This window comes from Pyrus communis, chromosome 1 (genome assembly GCF_963583255.1).
Source record: "Pyrus communis chromosome 1, drPyrComm1.1, whole genome shotgun sequence".
Classification (NCBI taxonomy): domain Eukaryota; kingdom Viridiplantae; phylum Streptophyta; class Magnoliopsida; order Rosales; family Rosaceae; genus Pyrus; species Pyrus communis.
This window is the reverse complement of record NC_084803.1, coordinates 26,874,790-26,898,941: the sequence shown is the minus strand read 5'-3', so window position 1 is coordinate 26,898,941 and position 24,152 is coordinate 26,874,790. Positions and strand designations below refer to the sequence as shown.

Below are 24,152 nucleotides of genomic sequence, written 5' to 3'. Positions count from 1 at the left end.
TTGAGGTCTTGCAATTTGCAAGTTGAATTTCTTTGCTCAGTAGCAAACCATGTAGTTCATCAATGGTTGTCGATCCAAGACAGAAGTGGATTGCATCAACAAAAGATTCATACTCCGATGGAAGGCCATGAAATGTAACAGATATGAGCTCAGAGAGTGCAATAGGAGCTCTAGCTCTTGCAAGCTCATCAGCGATCTCCTCAATCTGTTGAAGATATGTAGCTACAGTGGAGGTGCCTTTCATAATTGTGCGAAGTCTTGAACGGAGTTCATGGATGTGAGACTGCGAGGCGAATTTAGGTGAAGCGACCATAGATCCATCAATGATGCCAGTGAGGTTGTAGCGACAAAAGATCGGAGCAAATAATGCACTCCATGTGAGGTAATTGGTTGTGGTGAGCATGATTGGCACCATGGAACCAATGTTATTGATCGTAATCGATGCAGTTGAAGAAGTGCCAGAGAGATTAGGGCACGAATTTGGAATTGGAGGCTGATGAATCTAAGAATCTGAATCAGAGGAAGGAGAATCAACGGTCGCCATGGTTGCGATTTAGGGTTTCAGTGAGAGAAAAGGGGAAGCAGCAGAAGAAGAAGAAAACGGATAGGTCGTTTGACAATGGCGAAAGATACCATGATAGGAAAATTTTCTTCTCATTGATTACCAAATAAGATTACAGAGTTTAGTATTTATACAATATATCATCACACAGATGATTAACAGCTCACCAACTATAACAAACAACAAATCCTAACTGTCCAAATAACAAACCTTAACAAACTATAGAAATATTTACAAACTAATATGTCACATCCCGGCCCAGGGCGGATCACTTCCCGGGCCCGCTCCACCACCGTAGCACGATATTGTCCGCTTTGGGCTTACCATTCTCTCACGGTTTTGTTTTTGGGAACTCACGAGCAACTTCCCAGTGGGTCACCCATCATGGGATTGCTCTAGCCCCCTTCTCGCTTAACTTTGGAGTTCCTACGGAACCCGAAGCCAATGAGCTCCCAAAAGGCCTCATGCTAGGTAGAGTGGGAATATCCATATAAGGATCACACCCCTGGGCGATGTGGGAATATTCCTGATGGGGTTAACTGATGCCATTAGTGTGCTAGGCACGTGCATGCGCGTGGCCGGCGCGTGGGGGCACGTGCGACGGTGAAAATTTTTTCTAAAAATATGGGGATGTTCTTCAGGTTGAGTAGATCACATTGGTGTATTCATTCACCCCATTTGAGCATTGTATGAGAAGTTATTTCTTAAGGTTGGTTATGTGTTTTAAAATTAACGTTTTTATAGTTGTTTCGCATATGGGTGAGACCTATCCCGAGGACAAGCGCGGTCACTCGAGGCAAGAGGGTTACGACCCTTCTACATACCAGTGAGTGGGCTTTTGGTTTTCCGTATATACTTATATACTTATGTTTTTCCCAGAAATTGATATGAAACATTATACGTTTATATGCCATGCTATAGTTTGCCATTTATTTACGCATCATGAGTTGCATATGTTTATATATGTTTGGTACTGCGGACGCACATGTAAGTGCCAAGTGAGTTATGATTTATGTTTACGTTCAATAGTGATTTGAGATGCTTAGAGAGCTCATAACCTGCACCCCCGGTGTTAGTGCTCCCGCCCAGAGTAGGGCACAGTCCTTCACGTGATGTTCACCTCTCGCACCACACGCTCATCTTGGATCCAAGTTAGGTGCACAGTCCTGTCGTACAGACCACTTTAGGTGGTTCCGACTCGTAGGTGACCTACGATTATTCGCCCAGCCTTCACGTGATCGTAGCACTTGAGCGTATTTATATTACACCCAGTCCTGTCGTACAGACCACTTTAGGTGGTTCCGACTCGTGTGCAGGTATAGTTAGTGAGATGGAGATTTGAGCTCTAGATTCAGCTGTACAGGTCACGTTAGGTGACTCCGGCTGACAAATTACATGACATTGATTTGATATTACTGAGCACTTGCATTCTATTTAGAGACATTTGACATGGCATATTTCTGAGCATGACTTATATATATTTATATTCTACTTTTCTGAGAAGTATACAGGTTTTACGGCGATGGGTTAGAACTTGTTTATGAAATGGTTTTTTAAAAACTTTGTTTTTGCCCACTCACACTTTTTGTTTTGCGCCCCTCCAGGTTCTAGTTGGCTAGCACTTTTGGTGGCTTCCCTGAGGATTTCCCCGACATATCTGACAGATTGTTACCAATGTAGGACCACCTTCTGGTGTGCTTTTGTAGTGTCGTTTTCTCCTGGACTGCATTAGGTCTTCGTGCTCTGAATTTTGTTTCACACTTACGCTTGCACATGTATGTTATTACTTTGTGTAAAGCTGGATTTTATTTATTCGTACTATTTTTATTATTATTTTATTAGCTTCCGCACTGTGCACATGGTTACGTCACTTCCACATGACGACCAGCATGCCCTGATCTCGGTCGGGGTGTGTCAGTTTAGTATCCCCGCTCGGGGCGGATCATTTCCCTGGCCCGCTCCACCACCGTAGCACGATATTGTCTGCTTTGGGCTTACCATTCCCTCACGATTTTGTTTTTGGGAACTCACGAGCAACTTCTCAGTAGGTCACCCATCATGGGATTGCTCTAGCCCCCTTCTCGCTTAACTTTGGAGTTCCTACGGAACCCGAAGCCAATGAGCTCCCAAAAGGCCTCGTGCTAGGTAGAGTGGGAATATCCATATAAGGATCACACCCTTGGACGATGTGAAATGTCACAAATACTTCTAAATCTTATCTTTTACACTATGATCCTTAATAAAGTACACAAATAAAATTAAAAGCTAAATTAAACAAACTAAAAAAGAATTGGGGATTTGAATGAATTTACTTAACTAGAATTGAAACCAAAATTAACAATTAAACAAAGAAGCAGCAAACAATTAAACTTTAGGTGATTGATGGATGAAAGGCTTGCTAAATGATTCTTCTCTACACAGGATACATATGCATACAAATTGATTTTTAGTTATCTTTCTATAAATTGTGAATGACAATGCTCCAATTAACCGTGAATAACACTAATTGACTCCCAGTTTTTCCTAAGCTCATTGAATTGGACAAAGCGTTGCACAACTCAAATAATTCCTCTCAAGTTTTCTAACTATGAACAACATGATAGAAATACATATCAAAGGTCATTAAGTTCTGTGAAAATCATAAGCATTGACAAATCAATTGTAACTATGAATAGCATGATTCTCTTGCAAAGATTTAACTTAACTTAATCAACGTTCATTGATTTTTACTACTTGTTAATACAAGTTCATAAAGATTAGGTGAAATTCACTTACATTGTAGGTCCAAATCTTTGCATGCAAACTAAGTATGCATCCTTAATAAACATACAAGAATAAGTTCTCTATAAACAGGATAAGTAAATCACATTCACGTTTTATGAAATAATAATTGAATGTAATCAATTCATATAAAACATATGTTCATAGCTTCGAATTTACCTCTAACTAAAAAGAACTTAGTTACACATGTTCATCATAATTGAAAAGAAAGTTGTAATAAACATTGAAACTAATGAAGAAAAGAAAGAACTTTGGACTTTTGCGTGTTCAATGGATGATTTGAATGACTTCTGGATGAATTGTTATGACCAAAAGTTGTAGGAATTATGATGAAATGTTTAAGTTATTGAAGGACTGCAAGGAAACAGTTGGAGAATGTTTCAAAATGATTAGGACTCTTCTTTGCAGCTAGAGATAATATAAGATAATAACTGCCTTATATCTAGGTAGTGTTTGACTCCAACTAGAACTCTTTCTCCTCATGCAATCCTTGTCTTTCAAGTCTCAACTTCAAATCCTCTAGATTTCGGCACATGTTTAACACCATTTAAACTCCAAAAACGTCTAGCCCTTGTGTAGTCCACACATGCTATCCAATCCAAGTCCAAAATTGCTGCTATTTGCTCTATTTAACTTCCAATTGTCAACTTTATCAAATGGATCTATAATAAAAAGACAATAACATAAAACACTACAACAAATGAAAACTAACTAAGTAAATGCAAATAAATAAGATAACAAGGTTGCACAAATATACTTCTATAGAAAACAATTACCTTTTGTAGTGAATAGTAACTGCCATTGTATTGCCCTTGCCCAACGGGCAGGGTGTTTTGGTGTTTTGATTTTTCTATTTCTTTGTATAAGTTTACATTTTTCTTATGCAACTAATTTCATGGGTAAATTTGTTTTTTAAAATAGTTTCTTATGTGCAAGTGAATTAAAATTTAATGGGTGTTAGTAAAATTTTACAAATATGAAGGGGTCTTGTGAAAATATGATAAAGATTTAGTGTAATTGACTCATCCCTCTCTCTGTTTCTGTATCCACCGCCACCAGCCTCCACAAATGGAGCTTTGGCAGCGATGAGGACGCACGCACAGCGGCGCCGGAATTGGAAGCGGGTTTGAGCGAATTGGGTAACTAGCACATATTCTATCTTTTCCTGATTAAGTGTGAGCAGACAAAGTGGCAAAGTTGTTGTGACTTTGAACCATCCCAGCACCATCTGTCGCCTTAAAGCTAGCTTTCCAGGTGTTTAATCATCCTCATTTCCTTCAATTTATTGGATTATTATGTTTGTTATACATCTTTTCGGAAATTAATTTTAATGGTTAATCATGCTTTAATTTCTGTAATATGTCTTTCTGTTTTTTCTGTTGGTAATTGGTTTAGCTATGACTAGTTAGTTTTGAGTAGTTGTGGATGTTCGTACATTGTTTTTGACTGAAACATTTAAGGAATAAAGTTAGTAATTTGTTCCGTCATCCAACCTGTTGTCGTTATCAGTATTGAAAGGTTTATTGTTCTTTCATTGTTAACACAAGAATGCAGTTAGCCAAGTGAGATTAGGTTCTGAGTCTTCTGACCCGGGGTTTAGGGTTTACGTTTTATATTTCCCCCCATGGATGACTCAGGCCCCAAACCTAGTTGCTTCTCCGGCCCCAGTCCAGTTTTGGATCTATTCTTCATCTTCAGTCTTCACGTTTACGTTTTGTTCAGCCTTAACAAACAAATTGCACAATCCCACATATATGTTCAAACATACGCTGATTATAGTTGGAAAGATTACAAATGTAACTGGATTGTCTTAACAAACCCAGGTTGCTGTATATTTACTATGTTTTCGATTTAATTGTTTAATCAAAGCTCCACATGTCAGTAATGTACAAGACAATGATTTTAACGTGTAAAACTCAAATCTCCACCAGTCAGGATGCAACCGACTAGACTTGGACTCTCTAATCGGCTTGGTTCTTCCCCAAATCTTATGCCAGCACGATTGTTGTCTACATGATTAGTATATGCCTCACGTACATTCTGAGTAAACTCTAATGTACTCTTGCCAGTCTTGAGTCTTGGCTATCACAACTCACGAATCACTTACTTGTCTGTCAAACATATCTGGTTGTGATCGTTTTTCTTGCTAATTTTTTCCCCTGTATGTCAGCTCAAAATTTAGGGCAAAAATCATGCTAGTCACCTTAAACAGTCACCCTTTGAAGAAATATGTTAAAAAAGTCATGCAATCTAGACAACCTAACAAGGAAATGCTTGTTAACCATTTACCCTTTCCGTGTGAGAGTTGGAATTTCCAAATTTGTCTCCAAATACCTGCAACAATTTTGACCTTTTTTTTCTGTTTGCCAGGTGGTATAACAACCATGATGCTCTTCTTCATGGTGATTCTTTTGAGTCTTAAGACTTGATGTAGACAGCATTAAAATTACAATACATGGCATGTTTTGGGTACTTAACACTCTCTGTTATTGGACTCGTATTTTTCCTTAAATTCTCAACCTCACTTCGACCAAAAATGGCCTAATCCAGAGTCCCAGAGTGTTTAAATCTGGTATATTTTAATATGGGATAGAGAATGTTCTTGTGTTTAGGCTGCGTGACAACTTTGTTGAGAAGTTTATTTCAAGATACATTCTGTCATAACTAATTGTGAATGAAAAACTAATGCACTTATACAGGGTTCAAATAAAATGGACTTATATGTTTTAATTATTACTTCATATTTTGGGGAAAGCCTCGTTGTAGAATATGGTGTTTCTTTTTCTCTTAATAAAATGAAAGTTTTACTAGGATGGTTGTAAACCTACAAGTACAAATGTGAATGAGGAGAAAATAGAGTGATTCCTGCATTTAGGATTTGAATCTTATATTATGAATCTGTGCGGGGTATCTTTCTTTATTGCCTAAGCTTGTGCTGTGCCATGAATTTTTGCACCAGTTGCTCTATTCCCTACGGCCTGCATTTGACTTCTCAGATTTATTGCTATATTGTGGTAGTCTTTCTGTAATCAATCTTTATCTTATTTATCTCACACTTTTTGTTTGCTACTGGCAGCATTTTCCTACACAAAACGGTTTTGTAGATTAATGGGCTTGTCTTAGAACTCCTAAAGTAGAATGATATGCACTCAAAATTTGTTTCATACAACGTCAAAGATAGTAGCCCTTGCAAGATCTGGCCAAATAACAAGTGCTCGCAAAATTTTCAACGAAATGCCTTTCAGAGACTCTATTGCTTGGAATGCAATGCTTACTAGCTATACACAACTGGATTTTCATAACGAATCTCTCTCGCTTTTCCAGTGCATGAGAATCTCTGACACTAGGCCAGATCACTTTACCCTCACTGCAACTTTAAGTGCGTGTGCTGGTGCATATGAGCTTCAGTGTGGAACCCAAATTCACACGCTAGTTACTGTTTTGGGTTACCGGTCTTACTTGCCGGTTAATAATGCGCTTATTGATATGTATGGGAAGTGTTCGAATCCCTTGAGTGCTAGGAAAGTTTTTGAAGAAATGAAACATAGGAATGAGGTGTCTTGGTGTTCGTTTTTATTTGCACAGACAAACTCTGCTCAGTTCGACGTTGCCCATGAAGTGTTTTCTATGATGCCAAAAAGGGTTGAGATAGCTTGGAATATTATGATTGCCGGTTATGCACGAAATGGAGAAGTGGAGTCTTGTTTGACTTTGTTGAAAGAGATGACAGAGAGTATGCGTCAGCCAGATCAATGGACTTTCAGTGCTCTCATGAATGCTTGTGCTGAAGCATTAGAATTTTGGTGTGGTTGCATGGTACATGCTCTTGTCATTAAAAGTGGTTGGAGCTCTGCTGCAGAGGTCAAGAACTCGGTTTTAAGTTTTTATGCTGAAGTAGGCTGCCATGAAAATGCAATAAAGATTTTTGAATCCATTGGAACTCTAACACAAGTGTCCTGGAATGCCATGATTGATACCTACATGAAACTGGGGAATACTCACGAAGCACTTCTTGTATTTCAGCGGGCCCCTGAAAAGAATATTGTTTCCTGGACATCTATGATCGCTGGATTTGCAAAAAATGGACCTGGGGAAGAAGCTGGTAGCTTCTTTGTGGATATGGTGAGAAGTGGAGTGCAACCAGATGACTTCACATTTGGAGCTGTCCTTCATGCATGTTCAAGCTTGGCAGTACTTGGACATGGTAAGATGGTCCATGGTTGCATACTTCGATACGGCTTCCATGCTTATGTCTTTATTGGGAATGGCTTAGTTAACATGTATGCTAAATGTGGGGATTTAGAAGGGTCAGTTCGTATATTCCGTAATATTCCTGACAAGGATCTAGTATCTTGGAATGCTATGTTATTTGCATTTGGATTGCATGGGCAAGCTATCCAAGCTGTACAGGTTTTTGAAGAGATGGTGGAAAACGGAGTAAAACCGGATAATGTGACCTTCATTGGCCTGCTGATGAGTTGCAGCCATGCTGGGCTTATAGAGGAAAGTCATGTGCTTTTTGAAACAATGAGATCAGTTTATGGCCTTTCCCCCGAAATGGATCATGTGACATGCATGGTGGATATGCTTGGCAGAGGTGGTTACTTAGCGGAAGCAAAAGAACTGGTAGATAAGTACTCGGAAGTAGGTGGTGGTGAGACCAGCTCATGGGAAGCTCTGCTCGGGGCATGTTCTGCGCAGGGGGACATAGGATTTGGAAAAAGTTGGGGCGAAAGTCTGAAGATACTAGAGCCGCATAAAGAGGCGAGTTATGTGTCACTATCAAATTTGTATTGTGCGAGCGGGCAATGGAAGGAAGCAGAAATGGTTAGGAAGATGATGGTTGATCAAGGGGTGAAGAAAATGCCCGGTTGTAGTTGGATACAAGTGAGAAACAAGGTAAAGGCTTTTGTAGCCGGGAAGCATTCGTATTCGTGTATGAACGATGAGTTATGTAATGTATTAACTTTCATTGATTTTGAAATGAGGAATCCATGCTGTTGTGTTGGTGTTCAAATTTGAAACAAATATGAGTTTTACTCCAAATTCAGAATTTGTAAATGTAACCGATTCCCTACGCTATTAGATTTGAGGTCTCCCATTGCGCTTGTGGCCCAATGAGCTTACCTTCCTTCAGGATTTGGGCTCACCACTTTGCCTTTAGCATCACGGGTCATGCATGAGAGTTTTGCTGTTAATGTTGGGTTTCATCTAGTGCCAAGTTTTAACATGTACAATTTGAAGTTTAAGTGGTGATTAGTGTTAACATGATTACTTAATGAATTAAATCAAATCCTCTTTGAGTTCTTGGAGGACAATGTGGTTATAGGTAATACTAGAGAGACTAAATTTGTAAACAAAATTTTAGAAACTAAAGGACATGGAAGTTGATGATTGGTTTATTACTCAAGCGTTGATAAATATGCTCATTCTTATTGGTAACACATCATTTAGTTTGCAAATTTAGTCTCCATAGCATTACTTGCGGTTATTCATCAAAAGGCTCCACATGACATGGGCGACACGTAACCGTGTGTCATGATTATTCAAGTCAATGTAGGATTACATTGGAGAACACACCCGATTGGAATTACAATTTAATTAGATCATTTTCTAACTCAATAATCTTAACCACATTATTAAAAGTTTATGTCAAACCCGTAACATGATTTCCCTAGTTTATGGGACTTAACTGAGACATATAAGAATTCATGTGGTATACTCACACGCCTCTATGAACAAATCAAGGACCCCAACAAGGAAAGAGTGGTCGTGTTGTATCACCAAATAGTCAATGTCATATCCAAAAGGCAACGTCGGTATCTCATGTCAAAAGATTATTAGCAGTATTGCAATTCTTAAAGTTTATTGCTTGACATGTATTTACAATGTCGCGCAAGAACTCCAGATTGATCGTGTCAGTAAACTCACACCTATACGCGTGTTTTACTGTTCGCAGACATAGAAGCATGCCGTTGCCGACCTTTGAAATTATAAGGTCCATTTGATAATCTTACACAAGTCATTTTAGCGACTCACACTCTCTCCCTCCTATAGGGCCGGCTTCACGTAGAAGGATGGGCCTTTGGGCCTTTTGTCATTTTAGTTATCATGTATTTAAATGAAGCCCAATGCGTTTTGGCCCAATGGGCCCGGATAACCCAAACCGTATTGTAAGGCCTAAAAGTAACATCTAATTGTTAACATGATTAATTAAGACTTCCTAATTAATTTCACCTCTATTTAAATCATCTAATTTATTATGTTCATCTTATGTACTTATCTCAATATACTAGCGTATCAATGTGCAATCCATTATGTTCCAATTAGCGAGGAGTAATTAAGGCTTTTGTGGTGCACGAGCAATTAGCTTGTACCATTTGTAATTTAAGTTCGCTTATTCTCATATTTTTGTAATATTATCCCTATATATCTTAAGCTTAATCTGATTTCCCTATAACCATAGCCGACCTTGTCTACTAGAACCGATCCTATATATTAAAGTATAACTTTTTTAATAAAGAAGTTTTTTTGATTAAAAAGAAAATTCATCATTATATGATTTTATTTATATTAGAATTAATTGAGTAGAATCTATACTTAATATATTAATTTTTCACTTTTCTCTAGCAATAAAAAAATTTGTGTGTTACTTTCTTCCACTTTTCTCTAGCAATTAAAACCTAACTCGTGTATTGCCTTCTTCCACAAACACAAGTGTGTAAACGTCAAAATTTTGGTGAAATAAATTTTCACCGACACATTAGATTTTGAGATGTCAGAGCTTACTTGCCATGAACCATGTGTTTCACAAATTGTACATATGACGTGTGACTCATCAAACCCGAACGAGTCACCAAGGACGTCACACGACAGCATTTGGCAGAAAATAGTTAATGAATTATCTTTATTAATTCTTTAATTAATTTTAATTTAAATCAAACATATTAATTTATTTGAATTAATTGATGAAGTCAAATCACGGTTCTTTTGTTAATGAATGAAGTCCACAATCAAAACAAATAAGGTTAGAGATTCTTCCACACACTCAGATGCTAAAGCTCTCAAGCCCCAAACACTCTCAAACGCCCAAAAGACTCAGAAAGCTCTTTGTGTTCTTCGTCACACTCGTGAAGAATCATCAAGCGCCACTACACGTGCCAATTCTTCCATCGCCACAAGCCAAAATTTTAATTTTAATTTTTAAATAAGGATGGTTATTTTATTAAATTCGCACATGGCTCCCAAAATGTTAGGAACGTCCCTCATGTCTATGCATATTATTTGATCCATGTTGAGGGAAAAGGATCCTTTCTGGATCTCTTCCACCTAATCCTCCTCATCAAACAATCCAGGCCATTGAAATTTGATCCAACGGCTAAAAACAGGGGCCCACTTTAAAAGTTATAATAATTATAGCTGTTGGATTAAATTTCAAGAATCTGGATTGTTGGATTAAATTTCAAGAGTCTAGATTGTTTGATGAAGAGGATTAGGTGGAAGAGATTCGGAGAGGATTACTTTTCAATGTTGAGGACAAGAAAGGCCCACCAACTAGGAATAAGACCACCGCGTCCCACGTGATTTTGGTACACAACATTGTTCATCTCCTTGTCTGAAAATGATCTCAGTCCCACCAGTGTTTCCGTTTATCCCTTCATTATTTAATGCATGGTTTCTTCCAGAACCCTATCATCTGCATGCGTTCTGTATATCAGACAGATATGTCTGTGTAATTGTTTTCTTTCAATTTCTCTTTCCTTAAGCTGTAAAATTGGAAATAAAAAATGAATATATCTTCGATTAAAGTTCGTTAGATTCGATTCAATATCAGTCGATTATTATGATTTGATAAGTTTGATTTGGATTTCCAGCCCTACTAATCTGACTAAAAATGCATAGGCGGACCCTTATGCATACACATGCATGGGACACTCTAGCACCTGCTCCAGGGGTGTGTGTGTGTGCGTGTGTGCGTGTGTTTTTGTGTGTAAATAATGCAGGCTGCTCTTCAACCTAATTTCTGTCCATTTCTGATCAGTGGTTGCAATATTTCCTTTTATTTTGATACTTGGTAGAAATTGTCAACTTCACAAACTCTTCCCTAGTTATTATGCTGGAAAAGAATACGTACGTGCCCCTACACATCTTGTTTGGAAAATTAAGACATTCCTCGGTCTCTATTTCTCAAAACAATGCAACATCTAAACCCTAACGAAGAAAATGAAGCTATAGAAGGTATTTTCTGAATGATTTACTCATAACACAAAGGCGTATATTTATACAATGTATATGCTTGGTGTACAAGTAAGAATCTCATCCTATCAAAAAGTACAATGAGAATCAGATTACAATATTAATTCCTAATCCTTAAAGATATAGTTGACTTTGACAAGACTCCAACATCACCCCACAAATTGGACGGCCGAGAGGAGATAACTTTGGATCGAAGCAGAAGAAACTGCGGTTTAGAGACCTTTGGTCATTAGATCCATAGCTTGATCCAAGGGTGGAATGAATTGTACTTTATGTATGCCAAGCTTAACACGTTTGTGAACAAAATGATAATCCAACTTTATATGCTTTGTGCGAGTATGAAAAACCAGATTAGCTGCCATGTAGGTAGTACTGAGACTATCACAAAAAAGATAAGTGGGCGTAGAAAGCACACACTAAAGTTCACGATGTAAGTAGGATACTAAATTTGGTATTAGCCGGAATATCCCGTAATTAAAAATTAAAGTATGCTAGATTGACTAGTCAAAGTCACCAATTAACTAAGTTCAAATTTGTTAGTTAATCAAACACAAATTAACCAATCAAACTTAGCTTTTGTAAGTTGTCCTAGTAAAAAATAGTCCAGTACACATATTAATAGCTAAAATAAGTGATGTGAACTAGACACATGAACTAGTTAACAAGAACAAATTCATCATAACTAAACCAGGAAACAAACTTAGTAGACTAGTACGTTAGCCTAGTTAACAACAACACAGTTATATCTCACAATGCAGCAGCACATAGTTAAGCACCTTCACATATCAGTTTATCAACTAACTAGTTCATACAACATACCATGAACATATATGGATATGTAAGTAAGTTTAAGCATGAAGAAACACAAAAAGTTTTGATCGGAAAAGCCCACATCTGGCTTAAAAAACTAGGGACTCCACGAAGTCCAATCCACAAAGCAAATAAGATTCATACAAAGTACCATATTAGGCTTAATTTCTAGATCTAATCTATAGAGCAACTTTACTTTGCACGAGATGGAAATGTCTTCAATCTTCACTAGGAGGCAGCTCCAACCTTGAACTCTTCTTCTTGTGGCACCAAGACCAATACACTCAATACAAATTATATGATGATGATAATGTGAAATCTAGATTCAAAAGACCAATCAGTTTCTTCAGTCAAATGGTTGAAGGAAGAAACCAACATGAATCCGAAAACTAGGTCTAAATGAAGATTTGAAACTTAAAGCTAGACTATGAAAACAATGCAAACCTATTTCTCAATGATTGAGAATTTAAGGCATGAAAAAGGATTTGGCAGTTAGGGTTCCATAAATAAGGAAAAGGCAAGCTCAAGAGCTTTAAATGCACTTTATCTCTCTAAAATTTAATCTGGACAACCAAAGAACAAATCAGCCCTAAGAATTGTTTTTAAGCAAAAAGATTGTATGTTTTAAGCTAGCAAGTACAAGAAACATTTGTCAACCCAGAAAACGATTTGAGCAAATCAAGGGCTAAAAGCAGTCCTTGAGCAAAAATGTGTCAGTCAACCCATATGGACTGTCTTAATTTATGTGCCCAGTTAGCTGGAAGGCAGCTATAATTTATGATCATACAACATCACTAATCAAAAGGTAGTAGAAATTTTAAACATGAAATGAATATGCATGAACAAACCTTTGAAGTGATGGCCCAAAACCTTGAGTACATATTCCAACAATAGCAACCCTTTGTGCATAGTATGTCCTAAACTAATTTGAGCATATGGTGCATATTACATTATCAACAAAGAAAGCCAACACACATAAGTCTAGACTTTACAGAGACCCGAAGAGATTCAGCATAGGTGGGAGCAAGAGCATGATACTCAGACTCTGCACTAGAACACAAGACGGTAGGCTGCTTTGTAGAGCTCTAGGACATGAGATTGGCACTAAAGAAAGAAGATACCCAAATGTTGAACAATGGGTGTCCAGACAACCTGCCTAATCATCATCAAAATAGCCATAGAGAACAAGTGGACCACGGTGAGGCCAAAACACTAAAACCCAAGTCTAATGAACCTTTAAAATAATGAAGAACACATTTGGCAGCAATTGAGCAAGGTTGTAAAAGACAGTAGGCGCTAATCGGGCGGTGGGCTGGGGCCTAGGGCGTAAGAGCTTAGGCAGGGCCTAGATTGGGGCATAGGCAGACTAGGCGGATTTAAGTAAATTTATTATATATTGTATAAATAAGTGTTTATTTATACTTAAAAAGTACATAATGTTTAATGACATATAGATTATAAAGTATTGGAACATAATGATTAATGAAAACATGGGGAATAAGCATATAATGTGTGTTCCTCTAAGTATGTGACAAGTCTCTTACAATTTATTAAAAAAATAAACTGTAAAATGAAAGTTTTCTATTTTTTGTCTAAATGGGAGTCACGATCTAGGCATGTTTGGGTGGGCTAGGCGGGCGCCTAAGCAGGTCTAGGCGCCTTTTCTTAATTTTCAAATGCCTAATGATTAACCGGAGCAGTAGCCAGTCGCCTAGCACCGCCTTTTTAGAATAGTGCAAATGAGACATAGTAGAATGAGTAATAAACTGAGAAATATGATTCACCGCAAAGGCATATCAGGACAAGTCAAAGTGAGATAGTATAATGACTCAAGGAGGTGACAAAACTCAGTGGGATCAGAAAGAGGAGTACCATCCTGATTAGAAAGCTGTGATCTGGAGGCAATTAGTGTAGTAGCCAGCTTGCAGTCAAGCATGTTCGTGTGTTTTAGAAAATCCAGAGCATACTTGGTTTGTGTCAGATGGACACCGGAGAAAGCATGATGTACCTAGCCGATGAACACTAGATTTGTTGGGCAAACCTTTAGATATTGCATGCCATTTTTTACCTCTTGGCGCCAAAATTGTGCCTTGCCCTGCGAATAACTTTGATCATGTAAAGGTTTTGAGTAACCCTAAATGTTGATCAGCTTTGCCTTGCCAACTCAAAAATCTGTCAAGTAAAATTTCTTCTCTTGACGAAAATGTGTTCGTCGGACAAAATTTTGTAGGCAAGTCCTAATTTCTAGTAGTGCAAACAACCCTAAATAATTAATATCGATTCTTGTTTTTAATTATTACGTACTTTTTTCTTCAATATCTGTTTAAATAAAAAAATGTTTAATAGTCATGGCATGCAACAATCTTTGTAAGTTTTTATTTTTTTTCATTTATAAATATATTGTTGAGGGGAAGGGAGGGTACCAAATTATTATAATAATTTAGGAGAGGAAGAGTTTCGAACTCGGAACGGACGGGTGGAAACCTAACACCCTATCTACTATAATATTAATGCATATGAAGACTGTATCGGAGGGTGCTTGTCGACCAAGGATGCTATATATCTTTTCCACACTAGACAGCAGGAGACATGATGTTGACTCCATAAGACCTTATGCTCACGTAGAGTTAAGAGCAGAGGAAGAAACTACTACAAAACTTACGTGGCATGTTGTCCATCACAGCACAAGTCTTAGACCTGGTTTGGTACTGAGATGATTCTGAAAAAAACTGCTATAAAAAAAAGCTGGGAGCTGTTTTTGTGTTTGGTAAACACTCAGCTTCAGCTTTTTTTCACAGTTTTGGATGAAAAAAAGCCAAAAATAAGAAGCTGCAAAACCCAGCTTTGAAAAACCGGTTTTTTTTCACATCTGTTTTACATAAAAGTTTACCAAACACTCTAATACTGCTTTTTTTTTTTTTTTTTTTTTTTCAATAGCACTTTTACAAAAAAGTTTACCAAACACTCTGCTGCTTTATTTCACAGCTGCTTATTCTCACAGCACGGTAGAAGCAGTTTTTTTTCAAAGCACAGCAATACCAAACCAGCCCTTAGTAGCTAGTAAGAATCGACGTACGTATAGTACCCTTCATCGGTCTATAAAGACCCTTAGCCATCAAAACAACCTCCAAGCAGATAGACAGAGAGAGTAAGAGATTAATTGATCAATATTAATTCGTACTACTAATTCTGTACTAGCTTGCTTAGCTGAAAGGAGCAGTACTCTAGTTCGGATCGATGGCTGCGATTCCCTGCAAGAACCTTGTTGTTGTGGCTTTGTTCTTGCTTTGTTTCATCTCAATCACAGCTCAAGGTACGTAAATCATGTAGACATATATTTTTCTTCTTAATAATTGTTTGTAATTCTTGACTATTTGCTATATTTAACTATAAACATATTTATCGAACGAACTAAATATTTTAACGTATGGTGTTAATGTGTTGTAATTTGTTGCAGGAAGGAGTTTGGAATTGGGAGTTGTTAGTAAGGGAGCTGCTGATGCTCATCAGAAGAAGAGCCATGATCTTCATGACACTACCTTTAAACAGAAACAGGATGATGATCAAGGAGTAGTACTGCCAGACGAGAGTAATGATCTACTGGCTATGGATTACACTCCAGCAAGAAAAAAGCCTCCAATCCATAACTAAGTTAATATAGTAGTTAATATAGTAGTCTTGCCCAAGGGAAGATAAATGGAGTAATAGTTTAGTCTCAATCTCTATATATCTTCATGTTCTCCTTTGTAATTACATACCAAGCCTTATTATCTATATTCTAGTAAAAAGTAAAAATTGTATTGGTTGCAGTCCTAATTTTATTAGGAATTTGGTTGTATAAATCCGACTAGATTATGTATAGGAATCCTATGAGATCTAGAAGAGCTTTTCTTTTACAACTTGTATTGAGAACAAGTTCTCTCTCCCTTATTAGTATAAATAAAGGCACATGGCATGAGGGATACATATAGAGAATTCCTCAAGGCTTTCTATTCTCTTTTTGTCTGGCGCTAACTCTCTCCCTCTCTTTTCCCTTAGTAAAATATGCCTACAACATGTTATCAGCACATTCTCATTGCTGCGCTAAGGAACTAAGGGATTTTGGAGAAGGATATTCTACAACTAATAATCAAAGGCTTTTATTGTTTCCATACAATTCAGGTTCTTCTAAAACACAAAATTGATATTTAATAAGCTCTGCTAGCATGAAAACATTAACCATTATGCATGAATCTCAAATTTATGTTATTCAATATTGCGATGGTGAATTGTGCAAGTACAAAGAAAAACAAGAAAATAGAAGTAAAAAATAGGATTTTCTTTCAAAACCCTAATCGTTAAGCCGAGACGAGCCAAGTCGCAGCCTGAAGCCGCCTCCAATACGACGTTGTTTTGGCATCATATTCTACAGCCCAAATCTTTTAGGCCTATTGTGCGCTAAAGCCCAAGCCTAAGAGTTGGGCTTTCAATTTTTCTCGGCTCACCTCAACTTCTGATATATTCCCTGCTGCTGCGGCATGCAGCCAGATGATGCTGGACTGCCCTCATCTCAGCTGAAGCCCCAAGTTGGGGTCCTCTCTGTTTTCAGCCCACACACAACTTTTATTGGGGTGCACTGATCACAACTCACGCCAATTTGGGTCTTCCACCTGTTTGGCCTGCAGACATCTACCCTCAATATGGCATGAACTGTTATACTTTCTTGCTTCCACGGCCATCCCCTATTTGGGCCTGGCCTATTGAACTAATATAGAGACCCACGGTCCATAATTCAATAAAAGAACATATTTTTGTCTCGTAGTCCACTTTTGTAAATTACAATCCAATTTTTTTTTTTTCTTTGAAACCGAACATGAAGTTTCAAATTAGTGCCTTTGAAACCCGAAGTTTTCATAAAACAATACAACCATGTAAAACTCGAAGTTTTTCATGCAAATTAAACCAATGTCTTTAAACCCAAATTTTCTAACTTTGATGCTTATGGAGGTTTTTATTTCCCATAACACCTACCACAATTTTGTTTGCTCCATGTAGTGGATTGCTGAACCATCACAATTTTAATTTCACCGACATGGAAGTTTTTGACAGAAACTACTTTATGTGGGTACAAGACATGAAACTCTACTTGACTATTGAAGCCAACAAAGGCATGGAAGAGCTGAATAAGCTTCCATCATGATCTTCATTCGAAGACATATGCATGAAGCATTACAAACGGAAGTACCTAGCTAAAGAGGATTTCATGGCTCTTTAGCTTGCTTTACGGATTATTCATTCATGAAAGATGATCTTGCCTGAAGTAAAACATGATTGAAACCTTTACGTTCATGAATAGGTACAATTCTGAGTTTATAGAATCAATCAAATTTTGGTTCTAGCATATTTTTTTTTTTGTTTTTTTCATGTCTCTAACTTGCTCCTTAAGTAGCAGTGTAGAGAGCAAAAGTTTACTAAATTCTCGAATTTGATTACTACCACGACTATGAGAGAAAAGTACCTCAGTGATCTAGTTGGGAGGTATAGAACAGTATAAACCTAGCTTCGATTAGAGTCTAACGAATGGTTTGATCCAGTTTCGGTTGGTGAACACTGAAAGACATTCCCTATTTCGGCATGGATGTACCAAAAGACATGCAGGGGCGTACAGAATAGAAAGCTCTACTTTGATAGACGCCTACTGAATATGCTCATCCAGCTTCGGCTGGAACCTTCTGAACCTAAGTTTGGATTTGTCTCTTTCTTACCCATTTTACGATTTGTTTTACTACATATATCTACCAAGGGGTGGCATCACAGTCAGAAGTGTGATTTTTTCGCACCTAAGACCCAAAACTTCACTAATAAGGGACAATATTCTCGAACCTCAAAATTAAAGAATCTACTTTCGTTTTGATGGAAGAGATCATTGGTTATGCACTTACTTATTTCCCGACCAACGTTGTTAAGAAGTGCCATTCCCATAATCAATATGTGAGACTAATTTTGCTCCACCTAACACATTTGAAATAGCAGAATTTTTACATGGAATGCCCATGTTGGCCAAACCCCTAATTAAATTTGGTTTTCTTTAACAATTTTCTATGTTCTTGGATTCAAGTTTGGTGTTTGTTTTATTTATGGATAATGTTTTGGATATTGTCCTCGAATATGAGTTAATTGAATCATGTTTCTTGTATACATGTGATTGAAGTCAATTAACATGTGATTAGATATAAATGTGGGAAAGTTAGTTGTTTAGATGAATGTGCTACTACACACTAATTTCATACCTCAATCACCACTCTGACTACGAATTCAGGTTTATCTAACCTGATTACGTGTCTTGGCACCACTCCTCATTGTATGAATGGTATTGAATTACCATTACAAATGCCTTATATCCTTCGCATTCTAGAAGAACGTTGTTGAGTATTAATGACATGCTCGACCCTGATATTCTCCAAACATCAGGGTAGGCACGTGCTGGCCGACACCCGAAGGTGACGAAGCCATATTAGGATGCATGAGAACCAATGAAAATAAATAAGACTTATAAATTTAAATATAATTAATATGCAATGCAAATGAGGAACATGTTCAAAGTATACAAATAATCTAGAACACTAAAAAGAAATAATGTAAAATTGAATGAACAAAGAGATGGGTCCTACACCGTGAGGACTCGAAGATGCCAATGCGGGAGTGCTGATGCGAGATTTATACGCACACAAATTAAACCCTCTTTTCGTCAAATTATAGTATATGTATAAGTAGGGATCGTTCTGGACCGGGGATTAGGAGGGATTGTTAATCACTTGGATTTGACTCAAAAACGTAAAAACACAATATAAAACACTAAACTAGACTCAAAGAATGTAAAACTAAACTTTAAAACACTAAGACAAACCAAAGACTCAAAATGCTTTTAAAAACACAAACTAAAATGATTTCTAACTAAATTGACATTAAAGTAAAGGGGGATTTAAGTTTATACGAAAATTGAAATAACGAAACAAGTTAAATAAACTAGACAGAATGTAAATATGAAATTGATGAAATGGAATGAATGGATGATAGAATAGCTAAGGGGGTCATCTCCACATATGTTACACTTGCATAATAAAAAGATTTCCAGTTGATCTTTCGATAAATTATGAAACTCATCACCCCGGGTTAATTAGGTCCGCTTAAATTAACCGTCAAGTTTTCCTTAAGTTAATGAATTGGATGGGTTAGCGCAACGCAATTCACAACATTCTCCAAAAGTCCTTTATGTGAACAACACAATAAAGATACAATCAAAGATCATTAAGCATTATGAAAACTATAAGTGTTGACGAGGCATTCGTTACTATGATGAGCATGAAACTCGTGCCAAGAATTCATTTAACGCGATTGTTTATAAGCAACCTCCACTACTTGTGAATATAAGTTCATAACGATTAGGTGAAAATCACTTATATTCTAGCGTCATATTCATGCATGAAAATTAAGCGCGCATTCTTAATAAACATACATAAATAAGTTATTAATCAAACGGTTAAACAAATTGAATCAACAACTTATGAAATGCAATTAGAAGTAATCAAATCAAAATGCAAGCATAAACATATATTTTGAATCACCCCCTAGCTAAGGGGGGGTTTAGTTCCTCATACAAAACAAAGAGAATTAAAATTAAACATTGAAATCAAAGAAACACCTAAACATTCCAACAACTCAAACTTGAATTGTATGAACGTTTAGGCCCTCTTCTCTTCCTCTTTATTGTAGCATAAGGTCTAAGGATAGTTGGTTTGGGGGAATGGAAGTGTGGAATGGAGTGAGGAGTGATGGAAATGGAAAGATGGTTTTTTGGATTCTAAGGGAGACTCACGGCTAAGAGAGAAAGGGATGTGTTTGAAATGAGATTGTGTATGAAATGAGATGTCCATGAATGAATGAATGCAAGGGTATTTATAGGAGTAGTGGAGGGAACATATGGCTATGTCATTTGTAGGTGAAGTAAGTGTGTGAGGTTGGTGAAGTAAGTGGAGGTTGTAGGTGAAGTAGGTGGATGTTGTAGGTGAAGTAGGTGGATGTTGTAGGTGAAGTACATGTGTTTAAATGGTTGAAATGTGTAGATGATTATGAGTGATAAGTGTATGATATGTTAAGTGATAAGTGAATGATTATGATAAGTGATAAATGAATGTATGATATGATAAGTGGTGAATGATATGTGGTTATGATAAGTGATAAGTGGTGATGATATGTGATAAGTAATGAGTGGTGATGATAAGTATGGAGCATGTGAATTAACTAATGAAGGAAATGCATGTGCAATGACAATGTGTTAGAATGGATGTGTGTTATGCATGGCATGATTGGGATTAGGAAAGGTTTTAAATGTCCTAAAACTAAAGAGAACAAGGTTCCAACACTTTGGTCTTCAATTAGGTCTTCAATTTCGTCCAACACTTTGGCGCCAAGCATAAGCTATCCATCCTTAGCCCAAAAGTGCTCCAAAAGTCTCCAAAATGCATCTTTTTGCTCCTTTAGCCCTTTGAACCTATAAACACACGAAAATAGCTTAAAGTACTAAAATAACTAAAGAAACATAACGTAAATGCACGAGAACAAGCCATTTAAGTCGCATGAATATGCTCCTATCAAATACCCCCACACTTAGCTTTTGCTAGTCCTCGAGCAAAACAAAACAACAAGAGAACACGAAACTAGACAAAACGAACAAAACACAACCTACACCTTCCAACAATCGTCTCACAGATTTCCAATGCACATGACAAGTTAAAAATCATTAGTCCCATAGATTTTAGTCATCTTCACACTTGAGTACATTCTTAATCATAGTCACCACATACTATTTCACAATTAAGCATTTAAAACCATGTTTTGAATGTAGTAACATGCCTTAGAGAATTTGCTCAATTCCTTACAAGATATGCACTCGATTTTCACTCAGAATTTCTAACTACACACCCTAATCTAGTCATATGTGAGAAGATTGATGTAACATGAAAACGAACACTCACATATATGTATCACAAAGAACGCAATTTCTGGAATTAATAAGCATGTTTAGATATGATCTCATGAATGGAATGCTACTACTTAGACGCGAGAACCAGTGACACCATATGCTCATACCAAGTTCAAACTCCACAAATTGAAATACACAACACTCAAGATAGAAGTCAAGGGTTGTAACGGGGCTTGGGGTATGTGGATAACAAAGAAGGGATATGGAAAACAAAGGTTCTTAAAGAAATAGTGAGCAAAGCATTTGAATCAACTTAGAATTCACTTTTGAATGAAAACTCAACTTTTGAACAAAAAGGGAGAATTTAGACAATTTACGCCCAGAATTGGTGTTTTGGAACCTTTCTTCAATCACTTATTCTTTCATTTTTTTTTTCAAGCTCTTTTTTTCTTTCTCTCTTTCTTTTCTCTTTTTTTTTCTTTTCTTTTTCTTTTCTTTTGAATCTCAAAACATCAACACTTAAACATTCTCTCCCCCACACTTATTTTCTTTCATAATGTAACTCAAAAGGAATTCAATTAAGTCATGCTCACTATCTTTTAAGAACAAGGGTGGGGATTGTCCTAAACTAGGCTAGGTGAGGAAAATGTGGGTAAACAAAGAATAAAGGCTAAACAAGGCTCAACGGGGTTAAAACTTACAACATATACGAAGTATGGAAAGTAAGGCTATTTGGCTATGGTGGTGGTCACTACACAACTTCTTGTTGAATATGTGTTATGCAAATCAATAACATGCTTTGAATGAAATGGGCATGAGTTCTAGCATTTAGTTCTATCATGATACAATTGCATTCTAAGTAGCAACCAAGCAAGGAATAATGAGATCATGCAACAACTTTAGAAAATAAAGAATCACAGAAAATAACTCTCCAAAGAAAGTAATGGCTCGAGTCTCACAGGGATGTAGCGTTTGTTTGAGTTTCTTCCTTCAAGCATGTTACAAAAACGAATTTTTCTTTTATGATTGCATGTGAAGTCATACATTATAACCATAACCAAGCATATACCAAGAGTAAATCAAACTTTTCTCTATGTTTATAACTCTTTCTAACCGTCATGCAATTATAAACCAAATCCTTATCATTGTGTTGGAAGGTACCCTAAGACACAAACACACAAAAACGACTTTTAAAACAACTCTTTTTGGGTTTTTCAAAACAATTTTTCAAATTTTTATGGGATTTTCGAATTATAAAACAAAACACACTAAAACACTCTAAAACAACTTAAAAACACCTTAAAACAGCAAGGAACAACATTAGAAGTTATGGTGGATAAAACCCTACGAATTTGCATCAAAACACTTTAGTTACCCCCCGCACACTTAAATCAAACATTGTCCTCAATGTTTTAAGCATAGATTCACACAAAACATAAGTAAACACACAAAAAGCAACTAAACATATTAAACATGGCATAATGTAATTAACAAAGAGAAGAGTTTAGGGACGCAAATCTGGTTATGGAGTGTAAATTCCCTCTTCTCCTTGGTGATTGCATTGAGGCTTTGATCTTTGTGATTCCACAGGCTTACTCTTGGACTGGTTTCTGCCCATCGTTGATTTTCCTTTGTGCTACTTCTTGAACTGGGCAGCAGGATGGTTCTTTTGGTTTCCCCCGAAGGTCTGAGCTTATCCCTTTTATCTGTTTCTTTGTTCAATCTTTCCAATTCGTATTGAAAAGGGTTGGAGGATAACTCAACCTATGTTTGTCTCCACATGCTTCAATGTATCATTTTCACTTGCCTTACTCGCTCCCCTTTGCAGAAGTGGTCCCTTCTCCGGAAGTGTATCAACCGTTGAAGATGACTACTCGAGAGCAACGCTAGGTAAGCAATCAGGAATAGGTTCCAGGCAGTTGGCTCCAGATCGGAAGATTGACTCCAAGTGCCGGCTGATTGCTTCTTTTACTTTGCCATGCGAGTAAGAACAAGGACAAAGAAAAAGACAGGGAAAGAGCATGATATGAGATACTTTTGCTTTTGACCTTGATGATATGAGATACCTTTGCTTTTGAAGAAGCGGTGCATGAATCAGCACATGTATTTCCTCCTGGGTCATCTTTACTCCAGGCATCTGGTATCATCTTTGGGGAAGAAGAAAAAATTTAGTATTTCAAAAGGCTTTGCTGGGAGTGCGCCCTCAGAGGTGAGGGAGAGGTGGGCATTTTCTTCAGGTTTGCCCTGCCATAAAAGACGAAGGTCGACATATATAGAGATAATATCAAGTGGTGGTACTTTTTACCCTTGTCGACAAACGTTTTGATCCCGCAATTCCGGCTTTTTGAAATAGTGGCGCCTCTTCGATCTCTGAATACGCCTCTTCGATTTCTGAGCAGGCGCCCCTTCGATTTCTGAACGACGCCCCTTCGCTTTCTGAACGACACGTGGTAGTGCAGATGCGGCTCCTTTTGACAAAGCTGCACGCGTCTTCTGAAAAGCAGAGAAAGCGTCGCCGAACTTTGCGCTTGTCGGCTAAAGATATGTAGTTGCGGTGATGGCCTCCACGTGTTGTTTGAAAAGAAGAAATCTTTTGACAAAGTTGAACGCGTCTTCTGAAAAGCCGAGAAAGCGTCGCCAAAATTACGCCGGAAATTCCGGCTTTTTGAATCGGTGGACGCGTCGCCTTGGCTTTTTTATTGAGCTATCGATCACCACAACAAACACACTCTGAAGATTTCCCATTCTTGAAGATCGACTCCGGCCCTTTGAAATTTAACT

General features: G+C 37.3%; 1 protein-coding gene across 1 annotated transcript; it reads left to right on the top strand.

Annotated features, from left to right (window-relative positions):
• The first annotated feature begins 4,370 nt into the window (after window positions 1-4,370).
• Window positions 4,371-8,430, top strand: LOC137748314 (pentatricopeptide repeat-containing protein At2g36980, mitochondrial). The gene is made up of 2 exons (XM_068488457.1): window positions 4,371-4,597; window positions 6,420-8,430. Exon 2 carries the CDS (start codon window positions 6,482-6,484, stop codon window positions 8,363-8,365), a length of 1,884 nt encoding a protein of 627 aa, XP_068344558.1. The 5' UTR covers window positions 4,371-4,597; window positions 6,420-6,481; the 3' UTR covers window positions 8,366-8,430.
• Window positions 8,431-24,152: the final 15,722 nt, after the last annotated feature.